Here is a 24,272-nt window from a genome sequence, read left to right on the forward strand (position 1 = left end):
AGTCCGGATCTACAATAGATGATTTAAGCCTTAAGCCATAAGAAATTGACCAATTACAATCGAATTCGAGAAGAATATGCGACTGTGATTCGCCCATTTCTTATAGCTTAAGGCTTAAAACCCTATTGTAGATCCGGGGTAATCGAATATGATAGACTTTCTACAATGCTATTACTTAAGTTTTGAGCGTTTTGAGTTTCAAGGCCCGTCTACAATACACGGAGTAAGAAGTAAGAGTAAGAAATTGACCAATCACAGTCGAATGTGAGAAGAATACTCGACTGTGATTGGTCAATTTCTTACTCTTATTTCTTACTCCGTGTATTGTAGACGGGCCTTCAAGCGTTGATTTCAAAATGCAAGCTTCAGATTGGCTGTCGCTACAAACTTACGATCGGCTTGCAACTAATGTAGAACCGGCTTTAAGAACCGCTTAAGACTAAAGCCTGTTGTACAATAGGGTTGCAAATTATAAGCCGTGAGCGGCGTGAGCAGCCGTGAACCGTGAACAAACAAATCCTCTGCTCCCTGAGGAGGTTATCATCGGAGTTGAATCCTTATTCCTTGGATTCTTCTTTGTCGTATGGTCCTGTGATCTTTGTAGTGGATCGGAAATTCAAATAGGAAATTTAAGAAAAAGTAGACTGACGGAGAGCTCTGTTTACGGTTACTACTGTAGTGTGATAGGTTATAGTTTTTCAAACGATCTTTTGTGGAGGACGTCACGTTAACAAAATTATGTCACGAAAAAAACACAATGTATCATATATCAAACCAAATGAACCAAAATTTCTACGAGAACTGAAGGAACAAATTGGATATAAAGAAGGTCCTACTGTTGACACGAAAGTATGATTATCTACAAAGAATATGGCACACACAAAATTTAAACAATAAGCAAATTAATATTTTGGATTTACCTACAGTTTATGTTATTGTCTTACGGTTTCTATTGTGATTGACCAATTCGTTTACTGTTTATGTATTACTGCTTAAGTTTTTTATGTGTCATAATTATAAATTGTTGTGTCTGAACATTCATGCTCAATACTATTTTGTTTACTTTTTTTTGTAAAATTAAGGCTTGTACCCATTAATGCAGATTAATTTTAATCACGCTTCAACTTTTTTCTCGATTCTATTCTTTATCTTCTTCTAGTTCTTAACACTAAACAAAGATGAATGATAAGTTGAACTGAGATTAAAGTTAATCTACACTACATAGAAACAAACATAAAAATGTAGCAAGTATAGAATTAACAATATATTCACTTGTTAAATTAGAGAGAAGTCCTACCAAAAGTATCCGATGATGAAAAGGAAGAGTTGGCTGATGAGCAACCTGTTGTTGTTGTGTTAAATTCTGGTGATTTGACAGCGGAAGAAGCAGATGCTTTTAAAAAACAGAAAGAAAAAGGTATAGATTCAATATAGAGACTACTCTAAATCTATATGTAGTGTTGAATATGGCATTATATAGCAAAACATGTAATTAAATATCTCATGAATTGCATTTAATTTATGTTGATCTATCAAAATTATCAATTGCAGAAGAAAATAATGCCCCAGCTGATCTATCTAAGAAGGTCATATTTCGCAGGACAAAAGGAGCAGAAACAGATTCTGATACAATTGCCACAGATAAACCTGTGAAAAAGAAAGCGAAAAGAGAAAAGCAAAAAATCGTCCTGTCCTTCGATGCTAATGACAATGATGAGGAACGATGATGGATGGTGTTGAATGTGAATTCTTAATATTTGATGAATGTATATATTCCTTTTTGCAGTATATATATATAAATAATATTTTTTGTAAATACTTTATGGTGTATATTGTAATTTTAAAATTATATGACAAAATTTACATGAATTAATACTATTATTTTATCAATTTAAGAATTATTGATAATATTACCAGAGAAGCACTTGTGGAAGACTGAGTTATAAAATATTTCATAAGAAATTTTCGTTTTTCGTCGTCCGAGATAAAAGTTGACATATTTCAAGAGACAAGAAATGCGATTATCGATAAAACGATTGAAAAGAAGGAAAGTCACGAGGCATAAAACAAGAAACAGGAAGAAAAGAAATAATCTACAGTATCTACGCGTTGTAGATTAGGTTAAAACGTATTTGGTAATGTAATTAAGGTTAAGAAATATTAAAATAAAAATTACGTATATGGAACGCTGACAGAATCTCTCGCGATACGTAATGCAAACGAAAAAGTCTATTACATGTAAAATTACTTTTATCAAAAATTTCTTTTCAAATTCTCTCTAATACAACGCGAATCGTCGTATCAATTCCACATCATTGAAAAGGGCGGACGTGGTGACAATCGTGTTCACCCCGTTTACGCCATTTTGACTGTAATTCGCCCTTATTTTTAGGGAAGCACCTCTCCCATTGGACACGCACGTGGACAGAGTCACGTGACGACGTGCAACAAACGCGAATGGCCGGCCGCCGGCCCTTTAACATTCGCACGACGTCATAAAACGTCGCGAGTCACGTGACGGCGGTCGCCATCTTGGCAGTTTCGCCGACGGTGGTAAGAGGAGTAGATCGGTGACGTCGCGTCGCGATTGAAATAAACACTGCGTGCACGCGAACGGATCGTCGGCTCACGCACGAACAACGCCGACGTGTCGTGGGTGACGTTGGGAGCCGCGGGTGCTACCGCAGGTGTTCGCCGGTGCGCCGAACGAACGGTCAGTGTGAATTTAAATAAGCGCGGCAATCCGGCGCGAGACCGAGTGCATGTGTTTGCGGCAGCGGCAACCGTTCGTCCGGTCCGGTCCGGGGGGATCACGGGATGACCACTCGGACCACTGATGACCAGTCGCGGTCGGCAGCTGTTCGACGGGCCATCGCGTAGAAATGGCGGGAGTCCCGACCGGTCGGATTCTGCCCGTGGCGTGCGTGCGCGTGCATGTGTGAGCGCGAGCGAGGAAGCGAGCGGTAAGAAAGGAGAGAGAGACGCGAATATGCGTGATTGCACGTCGCATCGGTTGATTATTACTGGGAATCCTCGCGTGCTTTTTCCTTAGTGCGGCACGCGCTAGTGGCACGCTTGCGACACGCTCGTGGAGAACGATGGTGTCAGGGCCGTATCACTGCGCCCTCACGTCTCTCCTCGTCACCTCACCCCCCTTCTCCGATCTTTTCCTTTTTCACCGGCGCGCCGCACACAAGTCTTCTTGAGCTCGCTCCTCTAGTGAAATGTAGTGTCCTGTACGGACGAACCCACATATGTGGATGGGTTACCAGTCTCCTCTTTTTGTTGCACGGTCGTAATGACGGTACGCTTGCTTCGGTAAACAAATGCAGGAAGTAGGAACCCAAAATGGAGGTCGAAGTAGGGAGTTTTAATTGTAAACAGGGCCGTGTCGAGGATTGGCGATTTTGTTCGCGTCGGTTTATCATCGAGGATCGTTCGAGTCATTTTTTTGCGCTGCGCGATAATTAATTCCGACACGTGGACGATCTATGAAAATAAGGATGATACGATTAAAATAGAGAAACGTCATGCTTATCTAGAATTTATTTACTTAGAATTTAGTTTTTTTTTATCACAATCAGTTTCTTCTATCTAACTCTTATTGTATCTAGAGAAAAGAGGCCACGGATAAAGTATAGAGAGGGAGAGGAATTTTGGATATCCTTATCAAAATTAATTTGATGAAACCATATAATTTAGACATGTATTCTAAATTTTTCAAAGTCGAAGAAAAGAAAAAATTTGCTATGAACACTGATCCTATACCATGACGATAAATTCTATTTGCAAATATCGGGATCGCAAAATTATTCGCAGGTGTAACGAATATTTATTTTTTTACACTTGCTACAAAAAATTATTTGCAACAAATGCAAAGCATTTGTCAAATATGCAAATTTGTTTGCTATAAACAGCAAACAAATTTGATAATTCAATTTTGCAAACTTTTTGCGTTTATAATAAAATTATTATTTTTCTTCGTGATGTATCAATAAAAGCAACTTTACAGATGTTGCAATATTTTTTAATATGATTGATTTATACGTTTACAATTAGATATAGTGAAAAACCAAGACTAATCACATTAAAGAATTTTACAATAGTTGCAAAATTGCTTTTTCCGCTGAATACAGCTAATAATATATATCCGATATATGTTGTTTATTTATGATATTTATTGACATATATCTTACGATGTATACCGTACATAATTTCATTAAACTGACAATTTAAATTAAATAATTACAACGCTGTGTATTATTGATTATACATGGTTTTTTCCTAATAATAATTAGTTTAGAGGATTTTTTCACTTTATTTGTTATTATTTCTGGATCTTCGTAATTGGTAATTTTATCGGCTTTACATCACGTAATAAAATTATATTATAATTTTTTCAAATAATGGCTGAAGTAGTTGCTGAAAATACTGTTTTGATGATATTTTTTTATCTACACATACATCTTATATTCTTATTTATTTTCTATAAGGAATAGAATATATTGTCTATAAAAAAAATGTTTAATAATTTTTTGGTAACAATAAAGACTACGACACATAATTCTAGATTTACTTTCTAAGATATAAAAATTTTATCAATAATCACATTTGGATATATATTCGATATATATCAGATATTTTTATGTAAATATCATATCTTGAACTCTGAAATTTCTTTCTGTAAAAATAAAGAATGCAATATAGTATAACAGAATACCTCCAGATCGTTTACAATAACATCTTAAAATCAGAACACTGACACCGTTTACATTCTCTCTTCCATCTTAGAAAATACCATCACTTGAAAGCAGAACTTTTCAAAAGTCGCCGAAGAAACGTCGACATTTGAACAGTTTTGCTATCAAAAAACCTAATAATTACAATCTTTCCTTTACCTAGAAATATTGTAACTATATACAAAATCTTAATATTAATAATCAAAATTTGTTGGTCGACCGTTCGTGGTTTAAAAATTTTTCGTTTTGAGCGTTTTCTCGGTCATTTTATAAAAATTAAGATAAGCTTTGTTCACTTTACGAAAATTAAGATAAGGCTTTCGGGAGACACTGACTATTTACGAGATAACCCACATCGACAAGTCTTAATAGTTCCAACAGTATATTCGCACAAGTATATCAATACTTATTTATCACGTTTCTTGTTGTAATACGTCAAATGTCAATTACTCAATAACTTCATTAATATGTGAAATATTAATTTTTTAAAATTATAAATTCCAAGTAAAATATTACAATACACGCATTTTTTTCGATACGTTATTTTGGATTTGCAATTTGAAAACGTATCGCAGCCGTCCTTTTTATTGTTATTGTAAAATGATAAATAATTTTTTTTTTTTAGATTGAAAGCTTCTCACACGCGCGACGTCACTGTTAATCCTAAACCTAAATTCGTGAACCACCGGTAAAAGTATAACGGCGATTGAATTACGCCTGTTAAACACAGATATGGTGAAATCGTGAGAAACACTGCGCCTTCGTCACGTTTACTGTAACTTACACGTTGCTTCTTGCCTTGAAGGATTGCAGATACAAAAGGTACTAAATATTTCAACAGCTTAAGAATGTATGTGTCACATCTCAAAACATTAACAAAAATATAAACATTTCATCGATTGTTCTAATATTACGTCTCTGAGTATCTATGTAAAATTTGAGTATATTTCTAGCTTATTGGTTTAAAAGTTATTTAATTTTTTTGTTAGTCTTATTGTGAAATTGCGTTTTGTAATATTTATTTGCAAATTTTGATAAGGTCGTAGCATTACAAATTAAATCAAATTTATTTATTTATATATACCAATAAATTTATTTATTATACAAATTTATTATACAAATTTATTTATATATACTAATAAAATTCTAATAAATATTCGTGTAAAAATTTATTTTAATCTACTTTTCTTACTTAAAAATTACTTATCTAAAACTCAAACAAAATATAGCCATTTTGCTGCCATTATAGGCTAGATTATTTATTGTTTTTGCAATTAGAGTTACAGAGTGTATTTATGACAAAAATTGTTGGCTAACATAGTAGTCGATATTAATTTTTCAACTGATTTTTTTTTTACTGGATATTTTTAACTGATACTGTATAGCCAAAACATTTTTAATAGACGCGATTGTAGATAAATTCGCTGCGCTTTCATTTTCGACAAAAAAAAAAAGACAAACTGAACTGACCAACTTCGCCGCGATTGTGCGATTAGTTGCACGGATGCAAGTATCGTTTCAGTGACAAGGAAGCGTTATGTTGCAACTGACTGTCACAATCGCGATGTAGAAAGAAAACAATTTTTTTTTTATGCAAACGCAAATGATTATAAATGCAAAAGGTCAACTGTAAAAACGACTGCGACCTCGATACACCGCGATTGAAATTAAAATAGGATTCGATACAAGAATTAGGTAAGTCAATAATTTAAAAAATCCACCTTAGATACGGATTTGTATATTTGAATTAGATTTCAGAAGAGTTTATTTTCAACCCATATTTGAAATTCATGTTGTTAAGAAACGTATGGCGCCTTACAATGTATGTCCGCAAGCATATTTTAGATACTTTAAACATCCACACTCTTTCAGAAGAATGAAAAATGTAGAAATAAGCTCCTGAGTCATGGTACTGCCTCCTTGCACTGATTCTTTCAATTCCTTTCTTTATACATGGTCTGTGACCTAGAAAAGCTCCCATGCAACATAAAAGATTACAATCTGCTATAGATAAAAAAACATCACCTGACATTTTCTGATAAGTTTTTGGATACTTTTATTAATATGAGTTTTTATATGTCCTTTGTAGAGAAATAGCTAATCTTATGTACTTGAAGGTAAACGAAAGTAATTAATGTTCGATATACTTTCTCTCTTTCTTGTGATTCTTTATTATGAAAAATATATCGACAGGAATTATTAATTATTATAAAATTTGTATCGTGAGATTTATGAGATGGTGACGATTCGGCGACGACATGCCCTCGATAATATTGTTGTCGATTCAGAGAATCTCTACTTTCCCGTTACAACAAAAACCCATTTTGCATATGAAGATGCACTCTTACTCAACGGTTTTATTATTACTTTTATTACGGCATTGATTTTGCGTGTAAACTTGGCAACGCTGTGTGTACCGTCGGAGCGCAGAGTAACGATTTCAACAGTTAAAAACGAAGAAGACGGGAACCCGAAAAATTGATTTAGAGTAATGCTCGCCCTCGCACACGCACACGCAAAAACGTATTTCACAAGTTGTCCGCAAGCTCGCTAGGAAACGTGGAGCTCTACATACGAGGTCTTCAAGAACAAAGAGCTTCCGAATGTAAAACTTCGGAATATACGTTTTGCAGAAAACGTAACTGTTTAGTTATTATATTATAATTAATTAATTTTTAATCAATTGTCAATTTATGTATCTGTTACATATTTTATTACATAATCGAGAAATATTCAAATAGCTTTTCGAGAAACCGTTATATTTCCGTTAAACGATGAGAATTTAAGGATGAAAGGATGCGCATAGTGCTACACGTTTCCTCTTGGCATCATGGCATTGTACCGTTATGGAGCTAATCTCTTCCCCGTTGGATATTGTCTTGTTGCGATAAGATGACCAGAGAGACCGGGTTGGGTTTTGTTTATTTTAACACTTTCATTTTTACTTTTACAAATAATTAAGATAAAACGCATCTCTTCGTACGGAGATATATGCTACTAAAATAAATGGCGCATTCTTTGGCCGACTTGAGGTCGATTTTTCCTCTGCCGGCCGTCGAGACGGGTCAACATTTTTCGCAGTTCGTTTATCCTAGAACGAATTTGACCAAACTCTGATTAATTCATCCATTGAATCCGGTTTTATTAATGTGAATAATATAAATAATTGATAATTTTTTGTTTAATGTAGAAAGAAAAATAGATTGAATCGTAAAGAAGGAAGCATAAATTAAAAATTTTATTATTAATTACACAATATATAATATTAAATTATAATATTATATTAAATTAAAGATTACTTTATTATTATAAAGATAAATAAAAAATTTTGTTTTAAGCCGGTTAAATTACTCAGAGTTTGATTCGGAAGTAGCCCATAATTTTTATAATACTAAGCTTTTAATTCGAATTCTATTAAGTCTTTACAATTTATTGAGGAATTTAGACCGGTATTTACAATCAGTTTTTATTTTAAGACGGTCTTAGATAATGTCTTAAGATGCTAATACGGCTCTCTGTCTCTGATTGGCTTATGGCATCTTAAGATTGTACTTAAGATCGTCTCAAATATAAGAATTGACTATGAATATCAGTCATAGTCGGAAACTTATATTTAAGACCGTTTTAAGTACGGTTTTAAGATGAACTGATCACGAGGGCTGTATTAACATTGTAAGACATTACTCAAGACGATCTTATATTCTTCCATATATTCTTCAAACTTTAAGGACATTACTATGAATAATCACCGTCATGTTTTATGGAATTTGATGAAAGCGCCGTTGTTTTCGACAGCTAATTACATCGGTGCCTGAACATTTTTATGGAGGAAAGATCGATATTAATTCGGTCGAGGAGATCGGGGTATCCCACTGTATTCGTTTAGCATTTTCATCCCGAAAGAGATGAAGAGATGAAAGAGATTCGAGGAAATTCAGGAGTGAAGCGATACGGGAGTATCGCGCAACGGACCTATTCGACAACGATCTTTCCTAGGAGCCGTTGCTCTCTCCTCCATCTCCTCTGATCTCCTCTCCGACACGGTATTTCTCATATACAAAAAAAAAAAGGAGCGCGCAGCTGCACGCGCCGAAGGTTTATCCAGACGGATTCGTGTAGGCCGCGCACGGCCGACTATTCGACTATTCGACTAATCAAACCCGGCGTGAGGGATGCCATATTGTTTCGTTCGTCGCGTTGGTTGCGCGCGATTGGTCGATTTTTCTGATATGCATGTACATATATATTTAATACGCAAGTCTCATCTGGCCTTTAACGGGGTGCGAGGTGCGACAGGGCAAAAGGCCTCCAAAAGAATCGCCGCTCGCTACGGCCCTGATCGTAACTTTTTAACGCTTCGCGCCTGCCCTCTAGTGTGCCAATTATCAACGATGAATGTGTGTTCCCTATTTACAGGTTTGTGAATAAACCGCGTGCAACCCCGTGCCCCCCACGAGCGATCGGAGTAATATCCATTGTACTTGTACCGCAGCCGATCGCCCGTCACCGATGAGGATCGCGACGATGTCGCGTCGCCCGACGCTCGCGTAGACAACCCTCGTCGTCGTCGTCCTCGCCGTGGTCGCCGCAGTCGTTCGTCATCTCCGTCTTCTCGCTCTTCGTCCCTAGGTGCGTATACACCATTCGTCGTTGAGCGCATTGTGGCCCCGACCGGGAAGATTGATTGGGACTAACAACGCGGTCAACGGCGACTGAGAATCTCTAAATAATATCGAGTGGTGAACGGACAAAGAGAGGTACGCGATCGTACGCAAGTCGAAGGAGAGAGAGCTTGGAAAGATTAACCTCAACTCCTCCGTCGGGAGGGGAAGCTTGTCGGTTGCAGTTGCAGCTTGCGCGATACGCGCGCGTATTACCTGTACCTGCTGCACTCTCTCGTACACCCGATTACTCGAAGCGAACGAAGCGTACGAAGACGCACGATTCGAAATAGTTGGACGGCTGCTGAAGTGAGGGAGGAGGAAAAAAAAGTGCGGAGAGCGCGCGAGGATTATGAGCGGCATGAATGGAAGACGCGATCGCCTCGACCGCGCCGCTCGTCGTCGTTGCGCGCGTGCCGTGTGACGCGTCGTCGTGGACGAGCTTTTACGTTCCGACCGGACACGGTGTCATTCGTGTGTGCGCGTGTGCGTGTCTCCCTCCGTCTGTCTCTCTCTCTCTCTCTCACTCCCGTCAGAGAGTCCGTCGGTTCGTCCGCCCGTCTCTCCGTCCCTCCCTCCGTCCGTCCGTCCGTCCGTGCTCCTGCGCTCTCAAGCGCGCGTCGTCGCGTCCTCGGCGGCGCGTCGAGTCGAGTGTGCCGAGTGTGCCGAGTGTGCATCGCGCAGAAGAGTTGTATCTTCTTCACGGTCGTAAATCTCTTCTCTCGAGTTGGTGCGCGCGCGCGTCAAGGCAGGACGAGCCCGTCGCCGAGGATAAACGAAGACCTTGGGAACTGGGGTGGAAGGCGCTTCTGGATACGGTAATAAACACCGCTGGGAATCGCCGCGCCTCGGCCTCGTCTCGCCCCGCGCGCGCCTCGGAAAGCCGTGGACTCTCCTCGTTCTCGTGCCATATACCTTCTGCACTCCGCGGCACCCAGGATCGCAGCGGCCGCGAGCGGGAGCGAGGGAGTAAAGGATAAGGGGGGAAAGAAAAAGAAGAGACACAAAGTGTAGAAGAGCGTAAGGAACACGGGCGACGTGACGTGACGTGACGTCTTGGAGCAAGTCGGAGGAATAGCGGCGTCTCGTGGCGCCGCGGCCGGGAGGGGATCCCACGAGCACAATCGGAACGGGGCCGTCGCCGTCGCCGTCGGGCTGGCGAAAACGTGCGCGTTTCACGTCGGTAAGCGCGGGAGTGACCGTGGAAACTGTGGAAAGCAGGCGGCATCCACGAGTACCGTTCAAGAGAAGAGCTTCTCCGATCGTCTTCGCCAATCTCGGGGGCCGAATCGGCCGGGCCGTGGCGATCTGTCAAACCGATCGGACCGTTCATTTTCTCCCTTTATCTTTATTACCCGTAATCATACTACAGATTCCCGACTCTCTTCTTCTTACTGATCCCGTGGATTTCAGACTCGGTTAAGTCTCAGTCCCACGCGTAAAAATTACTTGAAGGGGTGAACTTTCGAGGGAAAAAAGTCCATCCAACGACTCCGACTTGACTCGACTCGATTCAACGTTGCCGACTGAAAATAGAGTGATTTTTATTCGCGACTCGGCAATCAGAAGCAGCCGGTGCCTTCCTGTGATTGGTTGAATGATAATCGGGAGTCCCGAGTCAGCAGTCGAGTCAGAGTCTATAGTGTGATTACGGCTTTAAGTCTAAAGCCCAATGCACAATTAAAGAATAATGCAGGTAAGACAATAAAAATAGGGAATAACAAATTTCAACCTATCAGAAATGGTGTATTCTGGGAGCCTATTACGGTTATTAAAAAATTACAAAAGTTAGCAAATTTACTAGACTATATTCATAACTTCATTGTCAATACTTAGTCAATACTTAGTGAATTCGCTCACTTTTGTAATTTTCTCATTTCAGGAACTGTAACTAATTCCTTGGTTTTTGATAAAGTTCAAATCTGTTATTCTCTATTCCTATCGCCTGTGCTTTTTAATTGTGCATTAGGCTTAATCATAGCGTTTTCCAACAAGGATACAAGGGGGGACATTTTGCAGCATAAACACAGTGTAATACATTGAATCATTTCGTCTTTTAATGTTGACAAACAACAAAGATGTAATGACTCACTGTTGGTACGGTCAACGCGATGCTACAAATGCTTTAAAGCAATTTATGATTGGTCAATTTGTAACATTCTTTTTTCTAATTGGTCAACCCCAAACTCTTCAAAGCATTTGTAGTGAGACTTTGACCGTAGGCTGTGTTATACTTCTGGAAAACTCCCAGTGTAACATAGTGAATTATCATATACTTGTTGTTTGTCAACGTTACAGGATGAAACGGTTCACTGTGTTACTCTGTACTTTGCTGGAAAACGCTCAAAGGTAATAACAAATTTCAACCCATCAAAAACCGTGAATATGTATAAGAATACGCCTCTAATATAGGTTGAAATTTATTAAGCCTAAAGGTGTGCTTCCCTGTAATGGTTGGAATTTCGAAAAACGGAATCTCGGAAAAGTTATACGATCAATCAGAATCATTAAAGTTTAGCATGTTATACAGACGAACGATTCTGATTGTCGTAATTACTTTTCCGAAATTCTGACTTATGAGGAAGCACCCTAAATGGGTGCATTCGGGATACGTTGTTTTCACGTTTACACGCTATATACATCATATCATCCTTGTTGTGTATCAAATATTAAACAAGGATAAATGATGCTTACAAGCGCTGTGGGTGCAAAACGGAACGCATCCTCTATATTACAACTTCTCGCTCAGTGAGCTCGTGTACCTGTTTGGTCTAATACCCGTATTCATACCCCGCATTCGTTTACGCAGCGGTTAGCGCAGAAGTATTACTTTTCCCTTGTTGTTCACCGAGTGTTAAACAAGGATTAAATGATACTCTCTGTGCTAACCACTGCGTAAACGAATGCATCCATAGTCAGGCCTTACATTTAAGGCTTCCTTAAATTTATCTTTGGATACTCTACGAATTATTTCATTGGCTACTAAGCATCTAAAGATAAATTTAAGGAAACCTTAAGTACAAGGTCTTGACTATGAATACGGGCATATATTTTTGAGTTTAACGATGCTAATCAGATGCAAGAGCTCAGTGAGCGATTGTAATATTGGCTGCGTTCAGCAGAAAAAGCAGTTTTGTAAAATTCTTCAATATGATTGGTTTATACATTTAAATCCAATGAGAAACCAAGGGCAAGACCAATCATATTGAAGAATTTTACAACAGTTGCAAAGCTGCTCTTTCTGCTGAACGCAGCCATTGAATGCGCCCATTGGAAGACACAGGCAATAGGAACAGGAATGACAAATTTCATCCTATTAAAAATCGTGCATTCTAGTGTACACGGTTTCCGATAAGTTGAAATCTCTTATTCCCGGTTCCTCTATTGCTTGTGCTTTTCAATTGTCTCAGGCTTTATAACCTCTACATCGACGCCATCCCGGTCGGCAGCCGAGCTCTCCTTCCTCCCTGATCTCTCCAGTCGTCTCCTCCCCCCCCCCCCTCTCTCTCTCTTTCGCTCTCCTCTCTTTCTCTCTCTCTCTCTCCTCTCTTTTTCTCTCTCGGCGGGAGACGAGTCGAAGTCGTTGCGCGGGTTCCTTCGCTTTCCTGTCCCCCGGAATCCCTTCCCCGCCTCCTTACGACGCCGGGGTACGTCGCGAGTCGCGAGAGGTTCGTGATGCGAACGTCACACTCGTGGATGAGAGGCGGTAACGTGAATCGTGATACCCTCTTCGGCGTTCCGACGATTCACTCGCCGAATTCGCTGAATGTCGTTCACAGACGTTTATCCTCGGAAAAATTGGCGCGGTTGATTTATCGTCTCGTCATAGTCCTTGCCTTCGTCCTCGTAGTGTCTAACGTGTAACGCCTCGTCGGAAAGCTTTGCGCGCGCGCAGCCGCGATACACGTACACAGATACTCTGTATATGTGCAGACTCTCTTTCTGGGTATAGGTGTAGAGGAGGTTGGTAGGTTGCGAAGGTTGAGAGAGGAGAGGAGAGACAGAAAAAGAGAGAGGGGGAGAGAGAGAGATGCGGCGCGCACGGAGGGTCGGGATCGACGACTGACGAACTGGCTGCATGGTTTGATGGAATGACTGACTGGCACTCGCAGACGCTAGCGGTGGTTAGCGAATGCAGGTTGATGCAGATGACTACCTGTGCTAGCTGGCAGACGACGCTAACTGTTCTCGCGTGAGTTGGAGTCGCCTGAACCAGGAGTCGCGGATATCCATTCGTGCGTCGGTCCGTCTGTCCGTCCATCCATTTGTTCGTCCGTCCGTCTGTCCGTCCGTCCATCCATCCGTCCGTCTGTGTGTCCGTTCGTCGGTCGTCGCGTGTGCGCGCGTGCAAGCGGATCGCGTACTCGTTCACGCACGCCAAGTGAAGACAGAACGTTTGGACTCGAGACGACGCCGTGACCATCGCCGTCGCTGTCGCCGTTGCCGCCGCCGCCGCCGCTGCCGCTACCGCGATAGCATTCGAAACGCCCCAGGTGCAGCATACCCGCGCGGCCGTGCGTGCGCTCGCGCTCGCACACATACACACGCACACATACGTACACGACATCGGATACCCCCTCGGGCTCAGACGGAAGTTTGTTGGTTATGGGAGCGAGAGCGGACGCAAGTGCGGAATTCGCAGCGCCATTTTGAAAAATTCGGCCTCGCTAAAAATTTCCTTCTCTTCCCTCGCACCTCCGCCAGGCCTCCTTCGCCATCCCCGAGGTGGTGAACGTGCGGCCGTGGTGCGCTTCGTCTCGCCCTCCTTGCCTTCTCCGCGTCTTACCGATTGTCATCAGTGGTGTGTCGTTAATTGTAGATCGACCGCGCGGCGGACCACGGTGGACTCATGGAAGGCACGCTGGAGGAGCTTGTCTCTAAGGACGCTTCTCAGTCACAAGACAGTACCGACAAGCATTTGAAAGGTGAGCACTGATTCCTGTTCCAACGTTTCTAACGCTCGGTAAAATTTAACTTTCTCAGTTTGCGTCCAGATCCTCTGGATTGTAGATCCTTTTAGATCTGTAGATCACAGAACTTTATCACAATGTCATTTTGTATGGCTGGATCAAATTGTATACCAAGTTGCATAGTGTACTTTCGATAGCACATGGCTGTCTGCCTGAGAGAGATTTTTGATTGATTGGTTGATTCAGTATCAGGCACTATAATTGTAAGACGAGGTCTCTGAAAGCACGCATCACTTACAGCAGATATTGTACATATCATATTTCAGTAAGACAACAAATATAAAAGAATATGAAATAAAAGAAAATTGAGAGAGAGAGAGAGAGAGAGAGAGAGAGAGAGAGAGAGAGAGAGCACACACAGGATTTCATATTTTTTCTGCATGTAATATAAACAAAATATGCAAGCTATGTTGTAATTTATAAAGGTGTTACATATTTCACAGAGATGTCTTGTTGAAACTGATAAGACAGCAATAACATTGTTATCTAATTTATTTATTACTGATCATAGTTTGGTCGTAATTATATGTCACATTATTTTATCTAAAGATTACCATCCATTATTGCAACTTGAAAGCTTTTAAAAAAATGCTTTGGAAAAACTATATTCTTATGCACATGTATCATATTTCATAACTAATATCTAGAATATATTCGCTGCAAATACGATATCTCGTTTGGTTTTGTATCAATTATTCTATATGAATTCTTCCAGCCTTACGTTAAATTAAAATAAATTTATCACAGAAACATTCATGGTATGTTAAGAGTAATAACTTTAAAGATATGCTTTTGATTCAGGATTTTTTTTAGTAATTACATAACATAAATTTTTATTTATATTGATGCTTTTTTAAATAATTAAGATATTTATTTAATGAATAATAATTTTTATATATTAAATTATTATGTATTAAATGTTTTATATTTGTTCACAGATATGATTATTCCAAATGGTGTCAATGGGAATTATAGTGCTGACAACGAAGAATATATGGATACCAGTGATAATACAAGCAAGACAGCTCTGAAAGATGTTATCACTGAAGAAGAAGAAGAAGAAGAAGAAGAAGAAGAAGAGGAAGAAGAAGAAGAAGAAGAAGAAGAAGGAGAAGAAAGAGAAGAAGGAGAAGAAGGAGAAGAAGGAGAGGGTGATGAAGATGAGAAGAAGAGGAAGAAGAAGAAGAAGAAGGAGAAGAAGGAGAAGAAAGAGAAGAAGGAGAAGAAGGAGAAGAAGGAGAGGGTGATGAAGATGAGGAAGAGGAAGAAGATGTGGATGAGCAATATGACGAAGATGATCATGAAAGAGTAGTCGACATTCAAGAAGGAAAATATGAAGATAGTGATCGAAATGAAGAAGAAGTAGGTAATACTAGTAAGGAGGGTGAAACGTTTGATTTGAAAAATGACTTTAAAGTATCCAACTCACCCGACGGTGTAAGTGAGACGAACAATTCTAGTGAAGTGTCTAAAACTGAAATAAGCGAGTGTGTAAAAAACACATCCTGTGAAGCTATGGATGTAGATGAACAAAGTAATAACTCTGATATAGAGTGTCTTGATGAAAGCATTACCGAAATACAATTGGATAATGACGATGTGTTCCTTTCGAAGAAAACCATCGAGAAGCACGACAATGATGTGTCATCAAACTGTAGTTGTGACAGTAGTGAAATCGCTGACAGTAGCATGGAGAAGTCAGACGTCAAGCTCTGCGAGGAGAATGGAAGCTGTGACAGTCCCGACATCGAAGAAATAACCGACAGCGCGAAAAGCAACGATCATGATTCGTCACTAGACCGTATTAAGGATCCCACAAAACAGAGAAAACCGCGAAAACAGATAGATCTTAGTAGTATCACGCCGAGAAGAAGCTCGCGCAACATTAAACGAACAAGCTATATAGAGAAGGAATTGGAGGAGGAAGTAGAAGACGATGGATCTGATATAGAAGAGATTAAACCGGAAGATCCATTAGCCGGTATCGACAGTAAGGATAAAGAAAATTCTAAACTAAAATCACCAGTTAGAAACAGTAAAACCACCATTGTCGTTAATGATACTAAACGGTTGGTGGAGATCGCCGCTGGTAGTAAATCCATTAAGGGCGGAAAGAAGGAACCTACGTTAGTTATAATAGATACAAACTCCATTCTCTCGGGACGCGGTGGAGTTCCCGTGAGTAACAGCAAACCTCATCACACGGTCTCCAACTCCAATCCATTCTCAGTTGTCCCGATGAGTGGTATGACAACGCAGACAATGTACCCCAATATGAGGACAACTATCACACCAGTACCCATGACATCAAAAGCGGCACAGCTAAGCCCGAAAACCAGCAGTATAACCACAGTTACGCCGACGGTACCGCCGATTTTGCCGACACTGACCGATGATATGTTCGTGGTTGAAGCACCATCTTTCATAGTACCTTATGTATATGAAAAACCACCCCTAAAACCACTGAAAGAATTTGTCACTAAATTGGAGAGAAACATTGAAGAGATAGAAAAGGAAGAAAGGATGAAAAGACTTGCTGACGAAAATAAGGACAATGAAGATTATAAAGAAGATTCTTTAGATATTAAAAGAGGTAACGACAAATCTGAGGACAGTGATATGGAGGGAAAGGGTAAGCGAGAGGGAGATGATAGAGGTGACAATTCAATAGACTTGATCGAGCATGGATTCAGTAGTTTAAGTGATAAGCACGATCTAAGGCAAGACGACAGAAATAAAATACCGACATACTTTGATCTGCCATTGGGAAAGTTCTTTATGCAAATTGGAATGAACCTTGTTCAGGAGTATGTGCAAACTGATCTCTTACGGACTCAAAAGCGTAAACAAGGCAAAGGTAGCACATCAGCCGAGACTCAATTAGCTATAAATTCACTTATCAAGAATTTAGAGTTTAGTAAAGAAAATAACGAACCATTCCATTTAGAGATGAAGAAATGCGAGTTCTGTAGTTTTAAAACGGAATCGACATTAGTCATGCAGCATCATCTAGAAACTCCGCATATGCGCAATTATGTTTACAAATGTAACTTCTGCCCGATGGAGGTTCGTAGTCCTCACGATATCCTGTATCATATGGAAGCGGAGCATAATACTCGTGGTAGATTGGAACGCGGTCCTGCTTTCCATCAGTGCCCGAACTGTCCATTCGAGGACAATCAGAAGGGTAAATTGACGCGGCACATACTCGCTTGCACGAAGAAGTTTAGACCGGAGAGGAACTTGGAGCCCGCGGTGGATTGGGAACCACCGGCCAAAATACCGCGTGTAAATCGCGCGCGACCCGTTGGCCCGACCAATCCAAGTGCGCTCGCGGCTATGGCGATGAGCGCAAAGGGTCCACAACCGCTGTTACCAAAACTGCTTCCCGCACCAATCACAGGTCGTGGAAGAGGACGGCCGCCAATGCAGCCGAGATATTCCGATCTGAAAACATTACGGCCAGGTGCTACTCCAATGCGACAAGGTAAATTTTTACAACAAATTATGAAATTAACGAGCATACACAAAGTAAGAGAATTTTCTCTAATCTCCACGCATCACACGTTTAATGGATTTGCATCCACGATGTATTAATGTAAGCTGTATTTCAGACAATGTTGCAGGAATGATGTATCGTCCTACATCCTCTGGTTTATTGGTACCCACGTCATACCAGTTCAGTAGTAACCAAATATTCCAGGTAACAATAGCATTTATCATAGATGTATACTCGTTATACATATGCAAACACTAACAATTAGATTTAGCGGAAAACATACAAATATAAAATATAATATAATACAAATATAAAATAAAATATGAAACGGACTAAAAATTAAAAACTTGTGCCTCACGAAGATCGTAAGAAGAGTATGTTGAAATAAATCAAAAATAAGCGAAGTAAAAAATGAATTTTCAGTTTTAATTATAAATATCTGCGTTAAGATTATATTATATACACACACATGTTATTATTTTAACATGCTTACTAATATACAAGGGCGATGAGAATTATGACAAGTCATGCCCTTCTTTAAAATTAGAGAAAGTCGCAATTTATACATGCTGCACAAAAATTTAATAGCTGTGTGTATCCAGAATATTTGTGTCGAATTATATCTGTGTATTACTTGACTACTGTTATCTGTGTATAACATATTATCTATAGTTTATTATCTTAAATTTTCTAAATGCATACACACATATCGTCATTTTATTTTATCGTAAGTTGGTATCTGCACAATATTGTCTTTAACAAAGTATAGACAGAATAGTATATAAGAGATATATATACTAAAATAATATCTATTTATAAATATCGCACAAGGTGAGTGACGTCAAAAGAAAGGTGAAAAAGTTCTCAAATATATTCATCAAATTTTCTTTAATATCTAATATGTATGAAGTAAATATTTATATTGAAGAAAGCCATTTAGTTAATTGCGAAAATAATATATAAATGATATCCCTTACTGTGTATAAAAATGCTATTAGAGAGACTAGTGATCCACTGATGCGAAATATGCCAAAGTATTTAAAAATTATATATATATATATATATATCTCAGGTTAATAAACTCAAAATTGTACGAAATATTCTTATATCGATGTTTATAGAACTTCTATGTTAATTTAAACACAAATTACATTGACGATAATAATTTATATATTATATATATATATATATATATCTCAGGTTAATAAACTCAAAATTGTACGAAATATTCTTATATCGATGTTTATAGAACTTCTATGTTAATTTAAACACAAATTACATTGACGATAATAAAGTTATACATCTTATATTTATATACATTACTTAACAATAGAGAGTAATGGACGCGTGCCACATTCTTTTAAAAAAGTCTTCTCTGCATTCTCTGATAACAATATTCATGAATGTGTGTACACTGTACTCACGTAAATACTTTAAATACATTCGAAGCTCCAAAGAATTAGTAAAAAAGATGTATGGGTGGTGGCAGGTGGTGGGTGGCTCTGGGACTGTCATGTCGGCTGTCTCGGGAGTGAGTAGCAGTAGCGGCGGCAGTTCCGGTCAACCCACACCAATTGCACTTGTACCCAACGTAATCGACTCTCTGTCTAGGTTGTCCTCGTCACAGGTAAATAAATATTGGAAAGTAACCAGGGAGAATAACTGATTTCGTGAGTTCGCATGAATGTGTTTTGCAGGTGCAAAAGAAAGGCTTTTAACATTCTCCAAGTTTGATTATGAACGATCGGATAAACTTGTAGTCGCTTGAAAACTTTAACACTGCGCATAGAAAATTCCTTCCATTTTATAAACCGGTCTAATAATTAATATTACACGTACACGTAATACTTAAGGATACACACACACACACACACACACATATATTTCTCATTAATATAATAGATTGAAGTAAATATAATAATTTATTTTACCCTTTTTCGTTCATATATAAATAGTAATGTGTGGGATATGGTTATATCTGTACTATATAGTGCAAACGCTAAATATTTATCAATTAATATATATGTAATTTTACTAATGGAAAAAACGTTTATCTTAATTCTTAAGTTGTAATTGCTTCATGGTTATAAATAAAGATTAATCGATGAAAAATTGGAAAACAACGTTTCATATATTCAATAAATTGTCATGTAACTTTGCAGAAATTTAGTTAGATCTAATGAAAGAATACACACACACACACACTGTCTGAAAAGAAAGCAATAACAAATGTGTACAACTTTAATGTAAAATTTTTCAGGTGGATATTAATAAAACAGATATTTGTTATTATATGATTTATGAAAGTAACATTAGTAAACTGACACCAATTCGTGTTTAAAAATAACGTAAGTACTTTATATTTTTCAGAATACAACAGCCAGTCCCAAAAATCCTACAGCGAAGCTATTAAGTCAGCCGAGTATATCTATTACTCCACTACCACGTACAACATCTCAGACCTCCATTCCAGGATCAGGAACTTCTTCGAAGTCTGGAGGAAAAAATACATTTGTTATATGTGAAATTTGTGATGGATATATTAAGGTGGGTGTACGATAAATTTACAGACTATTAAATTATTTTATTATTCTTATTTTTGATGGTCACTACTCTTGGAAATTGCGCAAATTAACAAATTAATATAATAGATGATAAGTAATGAATAATTTATATTATTAATTAATATCTAATTATTAACAAATGTTAAGATATTATATAAGTAATATTCGTAAATCTTTTCGATATATTTTGCATTGTATTCTATTGTATTTATTTTAGGATCTAGAACAATTACGAAATCACATGCAGTGGATCCACAAAGTAAAAATACATCCAAAGATGATTTATAACAGACCTCCATTAAACTGCCAGAAATGCCAATTTCGATTCTTTACAGATCAGGTATTTTTACACAGTTATTTAGTTTAAGTTAATAAATAAAAATATTTCTGAAGTTATAAAGTGCAATTATTGTATCTCTTTTATCATGAAAAATATGAACTGATATTTACATATAATATTTTATTTACGTCAGTAAAATATAATATTTATTAAAATATAAAGTTTTAAAATTTAGTCATTATTTTCATCCATTGAAAAATATTTCATCCATATTATATAATAACATATTTCTTTTTTCTAAATAGGGTTTGGAAAGACATTTATTAGGATCTCATGGGCTTGTTACATCTAGTATGCAAGAGGCAGCAAATAAAGGAAAAGATGCGGGTCGTTGTCCAGCTTGTGGCAGGGTAAGTTCATTTTTTTTCTGTTTGTAACATGAGATTTTGTTTTCAAGAATAGAGGAAGTATAAACAGAAATATAAACATGATTTATGAGAGGTGTACATGTTGATTTCTAGGTATATCAATGGAAATTATTAAATCATGTTGCTCGAGATCACGGGATGACATTAAAGCCAGCACATTTATCATATAAGTGTACAGTCTGCACTGCCACATTTGGAATGTACAAGCAATTCGAGAATCATGTATACTCGGCGCATAGTGTTGTAGCAAAAAGAGTTATGGATAAGAAGAACACGCCTGCATCTCCATCGTCTCGATCGAATGATTCGCTTCTAAAGCCATTGAAGATTAATGACGAGATAACGATTATTCCGCAACCGGCGAAACCTACAACCAGATCCGGTGCGATTCAAGGCAGAGGAAAATAGCAATGATGAGCTTGAGTGATAATTGTGTCTTGTCTGATCGAATTTCGCATAACTTTTTGTGGTACTCCATGCCGATCACTGCAAACGTACAGTGATTAACGTGCCGTTAACGTGTACATGTGTATGTATACTATGCTTTAAGACGCGAATTAATTCCAAATACCTAAAGAAGAAAAAAAGCAAGGAAAAAGAAAAAATCTTATGACTCGTGACAACAAGGAAACTAGTTGACTGCGTAATAATATTCCATCAATGATTATACCGATATATATTTATTTAAGAATTTTTATTGTTGTTATCGGACCTACATAAAATAGACTGTAAAAATATTAAAGGGTGGCCTTCAGTCTGATTCCTTGGTTAAATCCTAGAGCTGCATACTCCCGACCTATAAACTCGCCTATATGTGTAACAAGAACTCTCTCGCGCGAAATATCAAGTGTATTGTAACATTTATATGCTATGGTACATCGTAATAATGTTACGCGCAGTATGGATTACTCTCATACATAGCGAATTCTCTACAATGTAAATTCTTTTTCTAAGATAAATATATTCGAATTTATTCTATTTTGTTATTATGAAGCTAATATGACTTTAGGACAGTGAAATTGTCCGTAATCTCCGGTTTGATAGGCTGATAAACATCATGTTTGCGAAATAATTTCCGAACGATATACGATGCGATAAATTGTACTAATTGACCAGAGTGCCCACGACAGTCACGGATCTAGTACACAGGTACTAACGACAAGTGTTATACTGGATACCATCTAGTTCTTCAGACATATATTATACTTTCATTTCGCCATCATACGTTTTTTTAATTAACAGTTAGTGAAATTATTGTCATACTTTTTATTTATGATATTTCATAGAACTGTGTGTATGAAATAATTTGTGATGTAATACGAGAAATCTTTTTGCTTTTTTTTTTTTTAAATCGAAACTTGTAAATTGTATCTATATTACTATAGATTTTTGAACCCTTTAGTCACATATACTGTAATAAAAAAAAAACAAAGTACCCAGTTTTATTTTAGTGCGCTCTTATGAAAACAACAAAAATGTACATTAACATAGGATATAATATAAAGAAATATATCAATAAAATAGGATGGCACACAACTCGTGTATACATTTTTTCTGATAAACGTGAATATGAAACGGAGCATTGATCCTGTTAGCACACTCAACGCGGCGACGTCTACATTTATATATGTATATATATAATATAAACATTTATGATATTATATATATAAATATGTAAAGTTATAATATAGAGTATAGCAATAGCGTAGTACACAAGAAGAGACTTCATTTCATTTTCTTCTTGTATACACTCCGAAACGATTATAGGATTACATCAATATGTAGATAGTCGTTAAAAGAAATAACGAGTTTAATTTAGCAATTTCAATTTATCCCGATAATAATTTTTTGTACTATTATTGTAGGATATAATTTTAGAGAAAAAAAAATCGTAATCACAGAGTGAAGGATTCGAAATAGTGCATTTTTGCACTGTATGGCTGTATTATTTAATTCTGCTATCTTGCCAAACGCTTACGGCAAGCCATGTTGGTAAAACTAAGAAACAGACATAATTACAGAAATATATAGTTTATTGTAATAATTTGTACAATATTATACGATTATAAAAATAAAGTGTGTACCAACATTGAATTAAAATTCTTACAGTACACTTTAAACCTTTGTATACGTATGCTACATTTCAAAAAACTTAATGGAGATCAACGGAAGTTTGATAAACAAGAAACAATGATTGTAAAATATATCTGTTGATTACCGCGTTTTCGCTTTGTCCCATTAAACAACATAAAAGATCTACAATTGATATCTGTGTTTAAGAATGTTAGAAAAATATTAGTTTTTTACCAAATTCTCTTAAAATATGTACTGTAATTTGTTCATTAAATATTTAAACCCTTTTTAAATAAAACAACATAAATAAAAAATGAAATTTATCACTAATGTTATTTTTTAAAAGTAACAAAATAAACTAACAAAATGAAAAAGAAAATTTATAATTCTAAATAAAATTGATTATTAAATAAAATATTTTATTGACATATTTTATGACTTAATTTAAATGAATAAAACTACGGTAATACTTGTGAATAACTTGGTATATACATTAAACAAATATCTATATATTATTTTAATCGTTTTATTATTAGATGTTAAATATGTATAGTGATGTGATTTAATATAACTGTTTTAAAATTCCCAAAAAAATGTTCTTAATTTTTAATAGAATTTATATACAATTTAAAAAATTTGGAGTATAGAGATTTATATAAATTTGGAATATTTATTTCATACAATTATTACATTGCCTATCGCTAACGTACATAATAAAATTAATAATAAATTTTTGTCAATAATATTTAATAACCAGATAATTTCTAGAGTTGACAATTACCACAAAAATCATATTGGGATGAATCGATGTAAAAATAGTCGACTTTTAGTCGAAAATTCTGCGTTTCTTTTTGGATTTGTAAAAAATTGATTATAAAAGTGTTAAAGATTAAGTATACAAAAAGGAATAAAAGAGGTAAATGGTAACCCATTTCGAGAATAAATTCTTTCACTTCTTGTTACAAAACCTACTCTTTTAACTCGTTTAGTTTGGAAAAATGATTATACGTACAAAATATATATATATATATATATATATATATATATATATATACTCT

At 37.1% G+C, this 24,272-nt stretch overlaps 2 protein-coding genes across 2 annotated transcripts; both read left to right on the forward strand.

Annotated features, from left to right (window-relative positions):
• Positions 1-609: 609 nt before the first annotated feature.
• LOC108765417 (uncharacterized protein KIAA1143 homolog) lies at positions 610-1,742 on the forward strand. Its single transcript, XM_018514128.1, has 3 exons — positions 610-849; positions 1,285-1,417; positions 1,552-1,742. Exons 1-3 carry the CDS (start codon positions 739-741, stop codon positions 1,725-1,727), a joined length of 420 nt encoding a protein of 139 aa, XP_018369630.1. The 5' UTR covers positions 610-738; the 3' UTR covers positions 1,728-1,742.
• An 8,244-nt stretch (positions 1,743-9,986) lies between these two features.
• On the forward strand, positions 9,987-21,717 carry MEP-1 (zinc finger protein MEP-1). The gene is made up of 10 exons (XM_018514129.1): positions 9,987-10,218; positions 14,220-14,325; positions 15,309-15,521; positions 15,623-17,857; positions 17,985-18,073; positions 19,359-19,496; positions 20,240-20,416; positions 20,651-20,773; positions 21,019-21,123; positions 21,235-21,717. Exons 2-10 carry the CDS (start codon positions 14,250-14,252, stop codon positions 21,547-21,549), a joined length of 3,471 nt encoding a protein of 1,156 aa, XP_018369631.1. The 5' UTR covers positions 9,987-10,218; positions 14,220-14,249; the 3' UTR covers positions 21,550-21,717.
• The last annotated feature ends 2,555 nt before the right edge of the window (positions 21,718-24,272 follow it).

Source organism: Trachymyrmex cornetzi, unplaced genomic scaffold (assembly GCF_001594075.2).
Source record: "Trachymyrmex cornetzi isolate Tcor2-1 unplaced genomic scaffold, Tcor1.1 scaffold488, whole genome shotgun sequence".
In the NCBI taxonomy this organism is placed as follows: Eukaryota; Metazoa; Arthropoda; class Insecta; order Hymenoptera; family Formicidae; genus Trachymyrmex; species Trachymyrmex cornetzi.